The sequence below is a fragment of the Asparagus officinalis genome, chromosome 2 (genome assembly GCF_001876935.1).
Source record: "Asparagus officinalis chromosome 2, Aspof.V1, whole genome shotgun sequence".
In the NCBI taxonomy this organism is placed as follows: domain Eukaryota; kingdom Viridiplantae; phylum Streptophyta; class Magnoliopsida; order Asparagales; family Asparagaceae; genus Asparagus; species Asparagus officinalis.
The window spans coordinates 10,026,561-10,044,086 of record NC_033795.1 but is presented as its reverse complement, the minus strand read 5'-3'; the positions used below and the strand labels follow the sequence as shown (position 1 = coordinate 10,044,086).

The 17,526-nt window shown below is 35.5% G+C and overlaps 2 protein-coding genes across 2 annotated transcripts; both read right to left on the bottom strand.

Moving 5' to 3' along the window:
- Positions 1,996-8,772, bottom strand: LOC109830198 (probable acyl-activating enzyme 1, peroxisomal). The gene is given in 5 exon segments (XM_020397385.1): positions 1,996-2,412; positions 2,414-3,508; positions 3,510-3,595; positions 5,484-5,657; positions 8,454-8,772. Coding segments are annotated over 5 exon segments (1,875 nt in total). The 5' UTR covers positions 8,724-8,772; the 3' UTR covers positions 1,996-2,162.
- LOC109830200 (serine/threonine-protein phosphatase 7 long form homolog) lies at positions 14,842-16,245 on the bottom strand. The gene is made up of 5 exons (XM_020397386.1): positions 16,118-16,245; positions 15,958-16,045; positions 15,448-15,870; positions 15,310-15,370; positions 14,842-15,217 (listed from the first exon to the last, which is right to left on the bottom strand). The coding sequence occupies exons 1-5, from the start codon at positions 16,240-16,242 to the stop codon at positions 14,886-14,888; spliced, it is 1,029 nt and encodes a 342-aa protein (XP_020252975.1). The 5' UTR covers positions 16,243-16,245; the 3' UTR covers positions 14,842-14,885.

Genomic DNA, 17,526 nt, shown 5'->3' with positions numbered 1-17,526 from the left:
TGTCTTTGATTTTCACTTCGGCTTGCCTGTTATCGTGCTATAAGATAGCATTGTTAGACAGTAAAATTGTAATTTTATCAATTTTACAGAAACAGAGAGGAAGAGTTTTACCTGATAAAGCCGAAATTTCCTGACAAAAAGTGAGCAATGCAGAACCTCAAAACTCAGGATGTCTAGTACTATATATTAGAATCAAAAATAATTCCGGAAATTGAGAGAAAAATAGTATGGGGAACCTGAAGTTACATTGGTGGCAAATTCTGTTAATTAATTATCTAGTAGTTTGTAACTAATTATGAAGTAATTAATAGTGAGAAATGCTGCACGGCATGCAAAAAAAAAAGGCTATAGGGGAGTGAGCCAGACGCTTGACCATGAGACATGTTTACGTCTTGAAATAATCCTACAATTGTATCACCATACATTTCTCTCTAAAAGAAAAGCTTATTTTCACATTAGAAAGTATTTTTTTGACACTTGATACCCCAAGGTTCCAATTTCTTTACATTTTGGTACCTCGCCAAAATTTCATTAGTTATCTATTAGTTATGTATTACATTCAGGCCCATTTTACATACTGGACATAAATTTAACAACAATTCACGATAAAGGGCCTCGAAATTTTGTTTCCGTTAGTAGAAAATTACCGTAGCTTATTGCGTAGCTTGCATTGGCCTTCCTTGAAATTATTACAGAAAAAAAAAAGTAAGCAATGACCGTCCTGAGAGAAGACTGGAAACTTCGTATATTGCGAACCAACCCTTTGGTTTTTGTTGCATGTCCTTTTAACGAAAGGTTTGCTGATATAATTGTTAGATTATTTCGAGATATAGCCATATAAGTCTAGTGTCGGTTCAATCCCCTATATTTTTACAGTTGATTGCTTATTTTGGCTACTGCTACTAGATTTAATAATGGAATACATAAAGGCCATTAATCTAACTAATCTTTACAGTTCCCACAGTATTTACTTTCAATTTTCCTGAATCATTTTTTGATTCTATACAGTAGAATGCTGTCCTTTAATCTTTCAAAGTTGGGCTCTCCAAGTAAATCCCTTCCTCTCCCTCTTTCTCTCTCTCTGTCTCTCTTCCTTTCAAGTTGCTAAAATTAAATTTATAGCTAGCCTAACTAGTTTTCACCCATGCGTGGTTTTATAAGTGAATCATAAATATTAAATAGTTAAAGAGATTTTAAACTTATTTAGATAATATAAAAACACAGGAAAATGAAAGAATGCATAGAGAAAGAAATAAAATAATTGGTAAGAAAAACATATCTTTTATTTTTTTTAATTAGCACTTACCCAAAGTCTCTTACAGCTCTTATTACTCTCCTTCCATCTAGTTAATATTAATCTCTGTTTGTTATTAATAATAAAAATGTAATGATTAAATTAATCATAGAGAATGTGAATTACACGGATATGCCTTTTGTTTTTTTGTACGTACTGCTCATTGGTAATGGAAAGAAAATTAACATGTAGTCATAGTACAGAGATGCTAATATATGTTTCTCTCAAGTGTGTACTTAATAAGTATACAACACAAAATTTGATATAATGGATTGTGTCAAACAAGGAAAAAATGAAATCATACAGAATCAAGGCCTCCTTTGACTCTTATCTGTTTTGTAAATCATAGATCGCCAATAGAGAAAACTGGTGAGTTTTGTGTGCCGAATGTACCTGAAGTCAAGATCAAAGATATTCAGATTCCGTGGCAGGTAATTTTTCATTTTGGATGCAGATTCTGTAACAAAGTCCAAAACACAGTGTGACAATGAATACACTTGTACAGATACACTCAGAATGCCTTCAGATAATATATATATGAGTGGTGTTAGGGGCACACCACCCACCACAACCCCAACCACACTCCCCCCTCTCATTGCTACAGTAAACCGGGCCCCACATGAGATTTTAAAAATATATATATATAAATGTTTCATTAAAATAGTGACGGATTAGAAATTTCATATTTTAAAGAAAAAGCATAGTAGAACAGTTCTTTAGTACCATAATCTGTATCTTTCCCCTTCTACAAGAAAAAAATACATCTCAGTTTGATAATTAACTTGCAACAAATCTAACCATCATCTTCAGAGAAAGATAACTAAGATGCTCTCTAAGTTAAAGGGAATAAAAGCATGGTCATAAACAATCAAATCTTAAGAGCACCATTAATCTTAGAAATACTCCCCATAGCCTTCGCTTTCTCCCTCAAAACATACTTCTGCACTTTTCCCGTCGAAGTCTTCGGTATCTCCTCAAACACGACAGTCTTCGGCGCCATATAATGCGGCAACGAGTCGCGACAGTACTGCACAATCTCCTCGCTACTCACCTTACACCCCTCTTTCAGCTTCACAAAAGCACACGGTGTCTCCCCCCAGTGCTCGTCAGGCCTCGCGAGCCTCAAAAACAGCCGGATGCTCAAAAAGCACGGCCTCCACCTCAACCGTGCTTATATTCTCCCCGCCTGAAATTATAATGTCCTTCGACCGATCCTTAACTTGTACATATCCATCAGAATGTCTGACTGCCAAGTCTCCAGACCGAAACCAGCCACCCGCAAGAGCTTTGTCAGTAGCCTCTGGATCTTTATAGTACCTGGCCATCACAGTGTTTCCTCTAAACATCACCTCGCCCATCGTCTTACCATCATACGGAACGCTCTTCATCGTAATGGGATCTTTCACATCCAATTCGATCCCGATATGATGAAGCCCTTGCCTGGACTTAATCTTCGCCTTGTCCTCCGCGGGTAAAGATTCCCACTCTGGCTTCCATGTACAAGCTGTGGCTGGACCACCAATCTCAGTGAGTCCATACATGTGGATGATGGTAAACCCGAGCTCTTCCATCTTGAAAAGAACATGAGGCGGGGGCGAAGAGCCTCCGGTCATCACCACTACTCGATGGGGGAGCGGCTTTTGGTCGCCAGCTGGCGAGTTCACAATGGAGTTTAAAACTGTCGGTGCTCCGCCCATATGTGTTACCTTGTGGAGAGCAATCCTATCGAAGATTCCCTTCGCTGTAACATTTCGGATGCAGATGTTGGTCCCACCCTGGGCTGCGATGCCCCAGGTGAGGCACCAACCGTTGCAGTGAAACATCGGTACAGTCCACAGGTACACTGGCATCGAAGTTATTTCGTGCATGACAAACGTTGAAATAGCATTCAAATACGCTCCTCGATGAGTGTAGACAACGCCTTTAGGTTTGGATGTTGTACCCGACGTGTAATTTATCGATATAGGCTCATGTTCATCGACAGGCCACCTAATTTCAAAATGTGGGTCGGCGGTGGCTATGAGATTTTCATAGTCCATGCCTGCTGAGGTAGTCGGTGATCCTGGTTCTGAGATTGTAACCAGAATAGGAGGAGGTGCGTTAGACACCGAAAGAAGTTTGAGAGTGCCCTGGGCCTTTTCGAGTAGCTGGTGATCGACGAAGAGGACTTTGGCCCCTGAGTGCCTCAGTAGGTAGGATATCGTAGCAGAGTCGATTGAGAAGGCAGAGGACTGCACCGGCCATTGGAACACCGAAGTGGAGTTCGTATGTTGCAGGAACGTTGGGGGCGAGTACAGCAACCTGATTCAAGAAAACCAAACTGAAGGCCATTAAAAACTTCAGAGTGATGAATCCATTTGGGACGGAGCTAAATTAACTTTAAACAGTAACTGTAACAAAAATGGAACTCTATTCAGGATCTATTTCATTAGTCATTAGAATTTTTCTTCAGAAAAAGATGCAAAACATCACAAGTTTGATCTTCGACAAATCTTGTTAAGGCCATCTCTCTTTTGCCTATTGTGGAGCCAGGAAAAGAAAAGGAATGATGATATCGAGTGAAGTAGTAAGTATGATCATCCCAGTAAATTGTACTTACTCTCACTTTTTTTTTAAACACAAAATCATAAGCATCCAAAATATGAAAGAAGTAAGGAAATATTATGAAAAATGATTTAAAGACCCAAAATATGGGACCAAGGGAGGGGACAGGTGATGTGTCCCCTTCCTATTGCATAATGAGTTGGCCATAATGAGTTGGCATGGCCAACTCATTATGCAATAGGGAGGGGACACATCACCTGTCCCCTCCCTTGGTCCCATATTTTGGGTCCCCGTAGCAGCACTCAAATATTATATATATAATAAAAAAAGAGAGGGTGATATCTGGGTGATATATCGTATATTGATAAAACTGTAGTAATTGTGCTAAGAAATTTGCAAGATATGCATCGAGTTTCATGATATATCAGGTGTCATCCTTTCCTCTCTCCATCTCATCCTCCTGCTACAAGTAGGCAATTGTAAATATCTAATCATGTCCATGTAAATGGCACCAACATCCTACTAGTATACCCCAAAGACACCCATTTGTAAGCGGATATTGTCTAATTTTCATGGTCTGGTTACTTGTATCAGAGATTGGTAACAGTCCTAATCATATGTGCATCATTTTTTTTTTCTTTTGATTTTTTTATATAGGAATCGGATCCAATATCTTGGAAGTCATATTTGAACATCCCCAACTATCTGTGCATCAAATAATGGAAACAAAAATAAGAATAAAAAAAAGGTTAAAGTACATCACAACAAGGAAAATACTTGGAGAAGCAAATATTAAGCTCTTACCCACATTAATCCCTTCCAAATGCAAGTTTGTTCATGGAGGAGATCATAGTTCCCTTCAAATTACAGCGGCTCTTGCCTATATACCCCAAAGTTTAACTTACAGGTATATTTAGTCCTCTCATTTAACACCGTTAAATTAGCAAATATACAGATCTTGGGGTAAATATGCAAATAGGGTTGATAGGCGAAATCCCTTTTTTTGGGAGAAGGTTTTTTTTTATAATAAAAACCAGCCTGAAGTCAGACCCCGAGACCGTGGGAGTACTATCGGAATCTTCTAAACGTGCGGATCACCCAAGGTGGATAATTTTTATCAGGGACGAATTTTCAAAACCAACCTATTTCCACATTTAATCCCAAAAAAAAAAGTATGTTTTGAACTTATTTTCAAAAACCGTCCTGGTTTCAGCCTTGGCGCTGAAACCAGGTCGGTTTTTAAATAAAAAAATTTGAAAACCGTCCTGATTTCAGTCCTGGTTTTAACCTATTTCTACAGTTTAGCAGCTTTACTAAACTTCACGGGAGTTCAACTCCCGTGAAGTTTCGGAAGTTTTTTCACAAAAACCGACCTGGTTTCAGCCCCAAGGCTAAAACCAGGTCGGTTTTTGCAAATAAATTCAAAACAGGTCGTTTTTGGGATTAAATGTTCAAATAGGGTGGTTTTGAAAATTTGTCCTTTTTATCAGAGTTAAATAAGAGACGTATTACAGCTTAATGTCAAAGAATGTATAAGCATAGCAAATAATCGGACCTTGGGGTTAAAACTGCAAATTGCATTAAAAAAATTGAACAAAACTCAACAGTAAACAAAAAATTGAGAAGGAGATGAAGATGATCTTACGACATCGCGGCGAGAAATTCCCACATGGGTGAGGGCGGAGGCAAGGCGGAGGCATCGCTGATGTGTCTCCTTCCACGTGTACGAACGAGGACCGTCGATTACAGAGGGGAGGTCTCCGTAGACGACGGCGGCTCGCTCTATGAAGCTGAGGGGACTCAGGGGAATGTAGTTGGCCTGAAATCAATAATTAATGAACAATTTATACATAAATTATTTTTAAAATGATTTTTATTGCAACCAACCACTTCTCACTCAAAATTTTCACTTAAAACTCCAAATTACTCTTTAAAAGGTGACTTATTTTGTTAATGTTTTGCATCATGCTTGGATGTAAATTATATACTTTGAACTTGAACTTTTTTTTAAGCTTATTTTTAGATTTTTTGTGAAAATTTAATTAGGAGGTGGTTGATTGCCGACAAAATTTTATTTTTAAAAGTGGTTTATGTATCAATTAAAATGGAAAGGTGATTTTTATATAATTACAAAATAAGGTGGTTTGAAAAATAAAGGTTTTTAGAAAACCCCCATCAACTATGGGGCTTGTCTCAAAAAAACCCCTCAACTATTTTATCTTTAGAAAACCCCCATTAAATTTGAGGGTGTTGTAGATAACCCCCCTCAACTTTTAAAATATGACTAAACCCCCCTTGACTATGGGTGTCTCACAAAATCCCCTTTATCTTTCTAGTTTTTTTCAAATAACACCCCTAACATTATTAATTTGAAATACGCAATGACTAAAATATCTTGGTTGAGAAAAAATCATGCGAGTTTAAAAACCCATCCTAATCAAAATATTAAAGTTCGTTCGATGGGTTTTGATGAGGAAACTATTCTTCAAAAGAAAATTTAAATGTTTCAATTATTTCAAATATGACAAGCGCGGATGAGCAGAAAATGTAAGAAGTTTAGTATTTCAAAAATGAAGGAATTAACTTAGATTTGCACGTAAACCTCGCAATGAAGATGAAGGAATAAGAAGAGAGGGAAAATAAGATGAAAGTTAATTTTAACAAATTTAAAAATGGACACTATGGTAAAAAAAAATTAATGTCTTAGATATAATATTGTCATTTTAAATCATTTATTCCTTTAGGTTTAAATTATATTAGTTTAGAGAGTTAAGTGAGGAAAGTTGAGTGGGAATAAACAATATTTTTAAAGTTGAAGGGGGTTATCTACGCCAACTCCATATTTGAGAGGGGTTTTTTTACAGGTAAAATAGCTAAGGGGGTTTTCTAAAATGACCCCGCAATTGAGGGGGTTTCTAAGATTAACCCGGAAAATAAAAACCCTTTTGACTAAGACCGGAAATTAAAGAGGTTCTTGTTAGTGCGTCGAATCAATGAAAATTTATCTTATAGGTTTCTACTTTCAAGTTATACCTTCTGCTGAAGTTACTTCAAATCCAAGCCTGTTTCTTTAAACATAGACCAATCTATACGCATCTCTTTAATTTTGTTTCTTTGATTTTTCTGGGGACTTTTAATTGAGGGAAGAATCGTAAATCTCTAATTGAGCGAAGGGGAAAAAAAAATCAACGCGTGTGATTAAAAGCTACAAACTAGAGGTCACAGTTTAGACGCAATAACTGATAAGAGTGACTAATTTGAAATAGCTGATAAAACTTCAAAGCAGTCTCAATGATTAAGAGTCTAATTCTAATAATTTAAGGGACAAATAGAGAAGCCCTTTTCAGATTTAACTATAGTTGGTCTCTATTTTTTTCCCACAATAACTTTTAGTTTACTATTTATTTTGGAATTAATCTCATTTGACAAATAATTACAAAGTTCTATATATATCGAAAAAGTATCAAGTACACCCGAGTTCACGGCATTAAATGTGCACCCAAGTGATGTCAATCGTTGGATCATTAGATTTTGAGATTCATGCTAGATCTAACATTTAACATCTTTTGAGTACACATTTAATGTCATGATCAGTTATCCCCACGGGATACTTTCTCATATAGATCGCGCCATATGTGACTTTCCTATGTTGAATCTAATCAATGCAACATTTTGGATGGAAATTAAGATCCAAAGTCAAAATTTTCCCACAGGTTATAGTTGAAGTAGCCTAGAGAAAACCAAAATAAGTCGTTATAGTAAGCATGAAAGAGCTAAATTAGATATCTTCTTTTGCTACATATGTTGACAAAACACTTACTTAATAAGTTTCAATTTTTTCGGATACGTCTAAGAGTAACAATCACTACTATTATTATTACATGTATGATAATCAATCTAGTTGGAATAATCACATTAACACTTATCATTTTTTTTAAATTGCGTTGACCAAGAGAAGTTGAAGTTGCATAGATTATTTGAATTGTCCCTACTATCACCAGTCAGGGAGAAAATATAAAGTGAGCATGCGATAATCCCAATATTCTAAACTATCCGTTATCCAATAAAGTCCTAAAATTCCTAATAATAAACCAAAATCCCCTATACCATTGGTTACAAAAGCTTTTTGACAAGCACTTGTCACAATTGGTCACATGAACCAAAAACCTATTAATAAATAACTTTTAAGTACTTATCAACTATTCACCTTTCAATCCATAAAAGACGTGACATGTTATTTATAACTAAATGTGTGAATCCAGAAATGCTAAGTGTTACTAGAAGAGATGAGGGATGATAATACTAGCAATTTATGATAGCATCTATAACATAACTAATGTACAATAATATCGAAGTTTGATGCATTTTAAGTTTATTACATTTTTCAGACCAAAAAAAAAATTCCAAATACATTTTCCCCTCTCCTTGAGCGGTTAATCCTAAAATCCATTGAAAATAAAACCGTTAGTACATTTTGTCACGCTCCAAAGGCACAAATGGTTCGAAGTTGACATTGAACAGTATCAATAGCAAACTATTATTTAATGAAACTCCGTAGGATTAAACTACAAATTCTAAAATATATTTAGAGAAAATAAGCATACACTTAACAAACCTCGAATTCCTTCTTGTCTTCGGAAACTGATTCAATCACGGATTCAAGCTGATCATGTTTTCCGGCAGCATGCAACACAGTTTCCGCGGGAAACTCTCGGTCGGCATTCGGCCGATGGTCAAATCGCCGGACCTCATCGAACCGAGAGCAAACACGGACGTATGTAGACTTCCGAGGTGGCGGAACCGCGGAGCTCAGGTCCGGCCTCGGGCGGAGACTGGGCTTGGTGATGAAGCCTGAGAGAAGCAGCGTTGGTTTGTGCGAGAGCATTTTGACCGTTATTGAGAGAATTCTTGATTAAATAGGTAGATCTCCTGTATTTCTTCTTTGGTCCTTTTATAGTTGTTGGCTACCCTTGGAAGGTTCATTTGTGGAGAAGGGGTGGCAAACAGGTCGATCCGACCCGACCCAATCATATAAATTTTGACCGGACTCATATAATATTGACCCGATCTAGCTCATCAAATAATCAAGTTATTAAATGGGTTACCTTCCGACCCAAGCGAGCCGTTTAATTATTTTATAATTTTTTTGTACTTAACATAGAATCCATGATCAAAGTTTATATGATCCTACTTATTATTCATAGGTTTTATTACTATTTAGAAGTCTAGATATTTTAAGGATATGTTTTACAATTTTCCAAAACACTAGTATGTAATATATGTGTTGCACATGATGCGTATTATAATTATTATTGCAGATGATTGTTTTATGCTCTATAGTTGATATAAAAGAATTGATATGCAGATAACATCGAAAAATAAACAAATATAGAAAAATAAATATAATAATTAATAATATATTATATAGAAGTAATTTTTTTCTGATTTATATGCATAATAATTTTAGATAATATTTTGGTTCAAAATATTTCAAGTACAAAGGTTTAACATATGATTGAGCATTAAGGCGGAAAATATGTACTTATGCAAAACGTTAAAAAAAGATGTAAGGAACTATTTTTCTTTCATATTTGCTTCTTATGATGGAAGATAGTATTACTCAATTTTCTTTCACGAATGTTCTCATTGTCACATGAAGTTTTTCTTTTGGAATATGCATGTTCTCATCTATTATAGGCTCTTCTTCACACCTAATCGAAGCTAGAACTCTCCAAGGAATTTCAATGCAAGCATATTCATATGAAGATTAAGAGAAAAATTTTCATTTTCCCCAAAGATATGATTTCATTAGACTTTTGCATTGATTACTTTTGTTCTTTAGTATCGGGACTTACAGAAAGGACCTGGAAGAAATCTCCTCTAATGAACTATCGTTCCACCAAAAAGTATTTGATCAAAATATCTTTTAATATTCTTTTAATGGTTTAAATTGTAAATCTTTTATCGTTCGTGCTTTATCTTATGACATTCGTATCAACCTTGAGATTCCATTTTGTTAATAAATAATTATAATAAACTTTGTGGGTTGGGATATTTTCTTAATATTTCTCAGAAAAAATTAGCCAAGTATATTTAAATTTATATAACCATATAATATTGGGGGTTTTCTCATAACAATCTCTTGAATCTATCGTATTTAGAAATTAGACCCACAAATCACTAAAATTGCTATTAGATCCCCAATTCTTATCAATATATATAATACTATATGGTAATACATTATTTTAATATATTATTATTAAATATATATGTGTGTACGCGCGCGTGTGAAAAGTGCAAGAATTTGGTACCAAGCACAAATTTTATGCTTTATAGTGAGGTGTCTCATTCCCATCCACTCTCAAATCCATATGAATGTGGTCTCTCATTTGAATGGATGGATGATGATGAGCCAACTCACTACTGAGCATAAAAAGTTGTGCTCAATACCAAGTTCCTCCATATTGCTATGTGTGTGTATAGCAAAAATGTAGGAACTTGATACTATGCACAAATTTTTAAATCTAGACAAGATGAGTGCAACTGTATGTAATAGTAGTTTTTAACAACTACAATTGTATATGACTGACACTTGCATTATAAATATAATTATAACAAACTAAAAGGGCCTTATAGAAAATTACTATACCTTTTTTAAATCAAATTTTAAACAAAATAAGAAGATAACGATATTGTAATCAAATTCCTAATTAATGTGATCATGTGGACAGATTTGTTATATGTTGATGTATATGCTGGCATTGCCATATATATAATAATAAAGTCAAATTCTTTATAAGCTTTTCATGCTTGCATGAACTTCAACATTTTGTCCGATGCATCTTGTGAAAGTAATCAAAGCGGCTTATAAACTACGTCTTGTAGCTCACAATCTACTTTACAAAGTTTAGCAAGTAGCTTATTTTAGTTTATAATTTATTAAGAATAAGCTAAGTATTCTAGTTTATTTTTGTTGGATCAGAGATGCAAGCCTAAAGGGAGGAGGGTGAATAGATTTACTATAGTTTTTCGCTAGAACACAAAGTATGCAGCAAAAATATAAAAAAATAAAAGCAAAACAACCAAATAAAAAACCAATTAAGGGACACGCGAGATTTTTATAGTGATTCGGATAACAATCCTACGTTTACTTTTCCTTCTGACGAAGGGTTTCCTCACTATGACTAAAGTTCACCTAAATCATAACCCAGTTCAGTGGACTTGCAAAGATCGTATAATAGAATCTACTCGAAACCAGTCTTCTAGCATAAATCCTCACAGATGAATAACACCTAGCCTTAACTAGTCTTAACCCTCCATTGTCACCTGCTTGAGTACGTGGTAGAAACAAGATGAAACAAAACTACCAAAATAGTTTAAGCGCAAATTAAAAATATCTTACAACCCTTTTTCTAAGTAAATCATTCTTCAAAGGCTTGAAGTGAAGCATGATGAAAAAACGTTGATGATGTTCAATCCAAGGACAACTCTTCTCTCTGAAACGATCCGAAGATGCTGAGCGCAACGAGAAAGAGTTTAACGAGGCTCCATGAGTTTGAATCACAAATCTATTGTTCTTCACAAACCCTAGAATTATCTCTCTTTTTATTCTCTCCAAAAGATTTTCATTTCTCAAAGTATAGAATCTCTCCAACATATAATCTCTTCCTATATTATATAGCCTCTATTAAATAAGGAAAGAGATATTGAAATCATAGTGGAAGTTGCAGATGTAAGGGATCAATGAACGACTGCGATTAACTCTTAAAATCTGTCAAAACACGTTGTTACCATCGATGGTTCCTCACGACCATCGATGATTCCCTGAGTACCATCAATGGTTGACTGCAGACCATTAATGGTCTGATTTTGATTTTTTGAAAACCTGCAATTGTGCACTGTACACTAACGATGTTCAAGGGACCATAAATGGTTCAAAATAAACTTTATGCAATTTCTTCTGTTGTTTACTATAGACCATCAATGAGCCTTAACCATCAATTGTTCACGGTAAACTATTGATGGTTCCAAGACTAAAATCAACGTAAATGCTTATTTTTGCTTTTTTTGGCCTTGTAATCTTCATATACCCGTTTTCACTGTACAGTGACATCTCAAACAAGCATTACTACTAAATGAGAGTTTGTTATTACTCAAATAAGAGCTATAGTACAGATTTCGTCCTAATAATTTTTTGTTGGATTATAAGCTGTGAAGTTTGACCAAGTAAAAACAATTATACTCCTTATAACTTCACAAAATTCAATGCCTCATTTAAGAACACACCACCAACTCCATGTCATTTTTAATTATTTTGACAACAAGGATGGATTGTAGTTTATCTATTTGACTAACACTCTATTGTAAAAATACAATTACAGTCCATTAAATTTATCGAAGACGTCAGATTATAATCCACTTGCATTATAAACCATTTGAGAATTCACCTAGTGGATTATAATCCAAAAGCTCCCCAACATGCTGTGCCTTATAAAAAATTATTACACCTTTTCTGTATCATAGGCTAAACAAAATAACAAGACAAAAGTATTGTCATCAACTTCCTTGATCATGTGGAAGATCGATGACTAACAGATCTGCTACATCACAGATGTATATGCTGACCTTGCTACGCAACATTAAAGTCCAAGTCTTTAGCCGGGCCCATAAAGGGCCCGTACGTCTGCACCACTGCGGAGAACTGGATTTTCTTTAATACAACGTTGGAACCCGTGCAGAGGGGGAGCGTACTGGATTTACTTTAGTACATCATTAATTAATACAGGAGGGTGACTTCGTCCGACTCTTGCGTTGTGTGCCCGAAAGAAATATATTTATTATAATACAACAAAAATTTATTATTATAAAATATATTTTTAACATATTACTTTATATTGTATTATTATTTATTATAAAAATGATATAAATTTATTATGAATTACCACATATATTTTATGAATTAGCACATAAATTTATTATTATAAAAAATAATAATACAACATAAATTTTTGTGTAATAAAAGGGATATTTTATGAATTATGTGCTAATTTATGTTGTATTATTATTTTTATCTAAATAATTAAAAAATTAAAAGGCTAAAAATAAAAAGGAAAAAAATATGTTGCGCTAAAGCTACAGTGCTGCGCCAAATCTGGCGCAACACTGTAGCAGTTATCAAAATAGCGTGAGTTTTAGAGTTGGGTTGGAGGGATAAAATCACGTCAAATTGTGTGATTTTGGCGCAGCACTATAGCAGTTATCAAAATAGCATGAGTTTTAGAGTTGGGTTGGAGGGATAAAATCGCGTCAAATTGGGTTTTCGCGTCAAATAGCCTCCTCGTTGGAGATGCTCTTATAAGCCAAAATAAGTTGGTTGTCAAACATGTTACAGTGGCTTATAAATCATAGTTTGACCAGTTATCAAACATGCTCTAAATACTTCGGTCACATTTTTATTTCCTAGAAATTATAACTTTTGTCAGTAAAAGAATTTAATATTGTAGCTTCCAGAAAAGAAATTAAGAAATCAAAAGCAATGATGCATCATCAAAAACCTTTTTCAATTTAATTTGGATCTTTTGCACCAATCATTTTTAACAATTGAATTTCTATTTTGTTTTGTTTTGTTTTTTTAGTACTAAAACCATAGCATTTTGTTTGAAATTAAATTCTTCACAATAAAGCTTATTTTTTGGTGAATTGTAAACCATGAAGTTTGACCAAGTAATGATAATTATGCTCTTTATAATTTCGCAAAATAAAATGCTTCTTTTAATAACTTACCACCAACTTCATGACATTTTGATCATTTTGACAATAAAAATGAATTGCAATTTATCAATTTGACGTTTTATTATTAAAAAGAATTGAAATGCACTAAATTTATCAAATACATTAGATTATAATCCACTTGCATTATTGACCATTTATAAATTCCTATCTAGTGGATAATAATCCACATTTACTAAATAACGTTGCGCCTTACAAAAATGTATTATACCTTAGGGCTCCGTTTGACAAAGGGCTAAGGAAGAGGGGTTAAAGAGAAGGATTAATGTATTTAGCCCAGTCGATAATAATCCATAATTATTAACCTGTTAAATAAGTTTTGTTTTAGCCATTGTGATCAATTTTAGTGTTTGAGAATAACAATGATTTTGACTATTTTCTTTATAATTAGAAGGGTTAACTCTTAATCCTTCTAAATAGGAGTATTAGTAAATCCCTCATTTTGAGGGGTTAACTTATTTTAATCCCTCTAGAGGGGTTAGTTTAACCATTCTATATTTGGGTTAGTTTAACCATTCTATATTTTTTAGGACAAATTTTCAAAATGAACCGATTTCGAAATTTAAATAGCAAAACCGACCTCATCGAAATTTAAATAGCAAAACCGACCCTTTTCTTTTGAAAAGGGTCGGTTTTGCTGCGGAAGATTTTTTACGACATACACGGGACTGCTAGTCGTCCCGTGCACTTCTTTTGTGACTCTCTATAAAGTGCACGGGACTGCTAGTCCCGTGCACTTCCTGGGCGCAATGAAATGCACGGGACTAGCAGTCCCGTGCATTTTACAGAGCCTGCTGTCTCTGCCAAAAACAAGAGCACGGGACTGCTAGTCCCGTGCAATTCCTGGGCGCAATGAAATGCACGGGACTAGAAGTCCCGTGCATTTCCTGCACATACACTATGCATGCATTTCTGCTACGGGATAATTCCCTGTACAAACGCATATTTCAAACGCAACAATCATAAATTACACCATTGCATAAGCATATTTCAAACGCAACAATCATAAATTACACCATTGCATAAACACATATATCAATTCTCTGTACAAACTCATATGTCAATTTCCTGTATAAACACATAACGAATCCAAATCCAACAAATCACGCCACAAACTTACGAATCCAAATCCAACAAATCATGCCACAAACCCACTTACAAATCTAATAAGTCACACCACAATCTCAGCTACAAATCCAAAAACCATATATTGTCCCGAAATACGTTTGTAATGTACATATCAAAATAGGATTGTAATTTATATAACAATACCAATTAGCTTACATACATCCAAGAACTCTTCTCCTCCTCTTTGTCTTCGGCCTCCTCTATCCCGACCTTCGATGAGTTCATGATCCGGTTGCGTTTGTGGTTGTGACGGTCCAGCTCCATCGTCAACACATTGGGAAGGCCTAGCTTCATTGTCGTTTCTGCGTCGTCCTCGTCTGTGTCGTTGTTGACGTGTGTATACTAATTGAGGTACTTCTCGTCCATCATGAAGGTCTTCATGAGTTCGATGTAAGGCTTGGTGAAGCCTCTGCATTATCGACTGATATATTGATGCATGTTTCTGTGCTTCGGGATATGTACCTGCGAGAGATAATTCAAAAAAATCCGAAATGCAAAAATTACTTTAAAATTCAAATTACAATATGTAAATTTTATATTTAATTCTATATTACCTGCTCGAGCCAATTCCAAGCCACTATTTGCAATGGTTTGAACATCATCTATTGCTGATACCTGCAAATTTTTAAAAAAACATAATTTAGCAATATTGAAAAATACTAATAAAAATGAATAAATTTGAAAATACTTACTAATTCTCTCTCATCTATACCCCGAGGCACATATCCTCTTTGCAACTCAACCGGGGATGTGGTCGCATGGAGTATCCATCTTCTAGTTATCCTCCAATACCAAGTGTAGTAATCTGATTCCTGGGGAGTTGGCTCGATTTGCTCAACAATACAAAAATGTCTATCATTCCATCTGTGTATATAATTTTGATGCTCAGCTGCCCAGTCCTTTTGTTGGCCTCCTTTCTTCGCCTTCCTCTCTATTTTTTCAACAAATTGCGGAACATGTTGTGCAAGACCAAATTGTCGAAGCACGCGATCCGGTACATGCATTTCTACTATCTCGAAACATATTAGAGGAACTCTGGCTCTCCATATAACTGGGTATTCTGTGCATATCGGGGGTAGATGATCGAGAAATGGGGTGTAGGGCTCCCATTCCATCTACAGAGTATTACATATAATTGTTGCATATCATTAAAACGAAAGTTGATATATAGAAGAAAAAACTCGTTTTTATAGAAATGATACCTGAAAAATCTTCATGCGGTCAAGCTCATTTCGGTAGAAATCTAACTGTCTCGCCGGGGTCTCGTCAAAACATTTTTGGACATTCCATCTGTGTTAGTTTCAAAATTCAGTACCAAATGAATAACTACAATTATATTTACTACGTTAAAAAATATAATACCTGCATCCTAGTGGAATTTGTCCGTCTAATTGTAAATTCACGCATAGTCTCGGCTTCAAATGCAGCCTCTCCCATGCCCATACTTGCAGTAAGCTGAGACACCCTTTGAGGTCACTATTTTTCATGAATGCAACATTAGACATCTCTCTATATAAGTACGCCAAAACCGCACTACCCCACGATAACGCACCACATGTGTCCAAGTCCCCGATAAGTGGTAACCACCTAGCATTTTCATAACATTTCAAGTTATCAAAATAAGCTAAATCAGCAGACATAATTGTAAATACTGATAAAAATGATACCTGGCATGCACTTTATCTTTACTCGAATCTGGAAATAATATTGAACCGATCATGTGCATAATGTATGCACGTGCATGTTGCTCAATCAATATTGGCGGCGCATCAAAAGGCAACGGCACCGAGAAGGTATTTTTTAGCCACTTCAATTTAATATTTCCTCCAGGCATTGACTCTGGAGCTACACCTAACAACTCCTCACACTTGTCCGGCCAAAATTGTCTATCACTGCCGGTAACGTACGGACCATCTATGCGGAGACCAAGTATCATAGCTACATCCTGTAGCGTAATAGTAGACTCTCCCATTCGGAAGTGGAAAGTGTTGGTCTCCGGCCTCCACATATCTATCAAAGCGGTGAGCAGGGGCCAATCAAGCCTCATCCAACGAAGCTTTGAACATGTCAAGAAGCCGGCCCGTCCTACAGCTGCTATTATGCGCTCATCCTCTAGATGCCAACGGCTATGGTTGAGGCTATGATCAACCATAACAATATCCGGGCCTCTCTGTAAAGCAAATGAATATATAAGAATACAATATTATAAGAATGCAATATTGAAATTATAAGAAACTTAGTTACCTCTGTCAAGGATATAACATGTGAACGGTGTCGAGGCTGGTCATATAGGACCTCATCACTACTCGGTCCAGGCTCCATGGTGTATATACCTGCACATACAATTATAACATATCAATAACCGATCCACGACTAATTATATTGTCTATATTAAAATAAATCACAATTTGAATATGTCAATTATTACCAATTAATTGCTATCTATTGAGTCTAGCTGGACAACGAGGTCGAGTATGTCCCGGTTGTTTGCAAAGACTACATTTTTTATGCTTGACAATTCCTTCTCGTCCTTGATCCATGGTTCCCCTAATTCGTACAGATCGTGGTCGACCTGCTTGTCTCTTGTATTGAGGTGGAATTAGTCGTGGTCCAGTATATTCGGGCCAATACCGACTATCATCGGGTGGATGAAAACTCTCACTGTATGTCTTTCGGTAATGAATTGTTGAATACCATGGTGAACAATACCGATTATATGGAATTCTCGCACCACCCGGCTGATTGGAGGAAGCCGCAAGAACATGTGCACA

Bases quoted from the DNA above. Each gene is read 5' to 3' on its own strand.
- LOC109830200 (XM_020397386.1), bottom strand. From the start codon at position 16,242: ATGAAAAATAGTGACCTCAAAGGGTGTCTCAGCTTACTGCAAGTATGG. The intron at 15,871-15,957 runs GTATCATTTCTA...AATACTCTGTAG, and splicing joins ACCGCATGAAGATTTTTCAG to ATGGAATGGGAGCCCTACAC. The intron at 15,371-15,447 runs GTAAGTATTTTC...AAAAATTTGCAG, and splicing joins GTATAGATGAGAGAGAATTA to GTATCAGCAATAGATGATGT.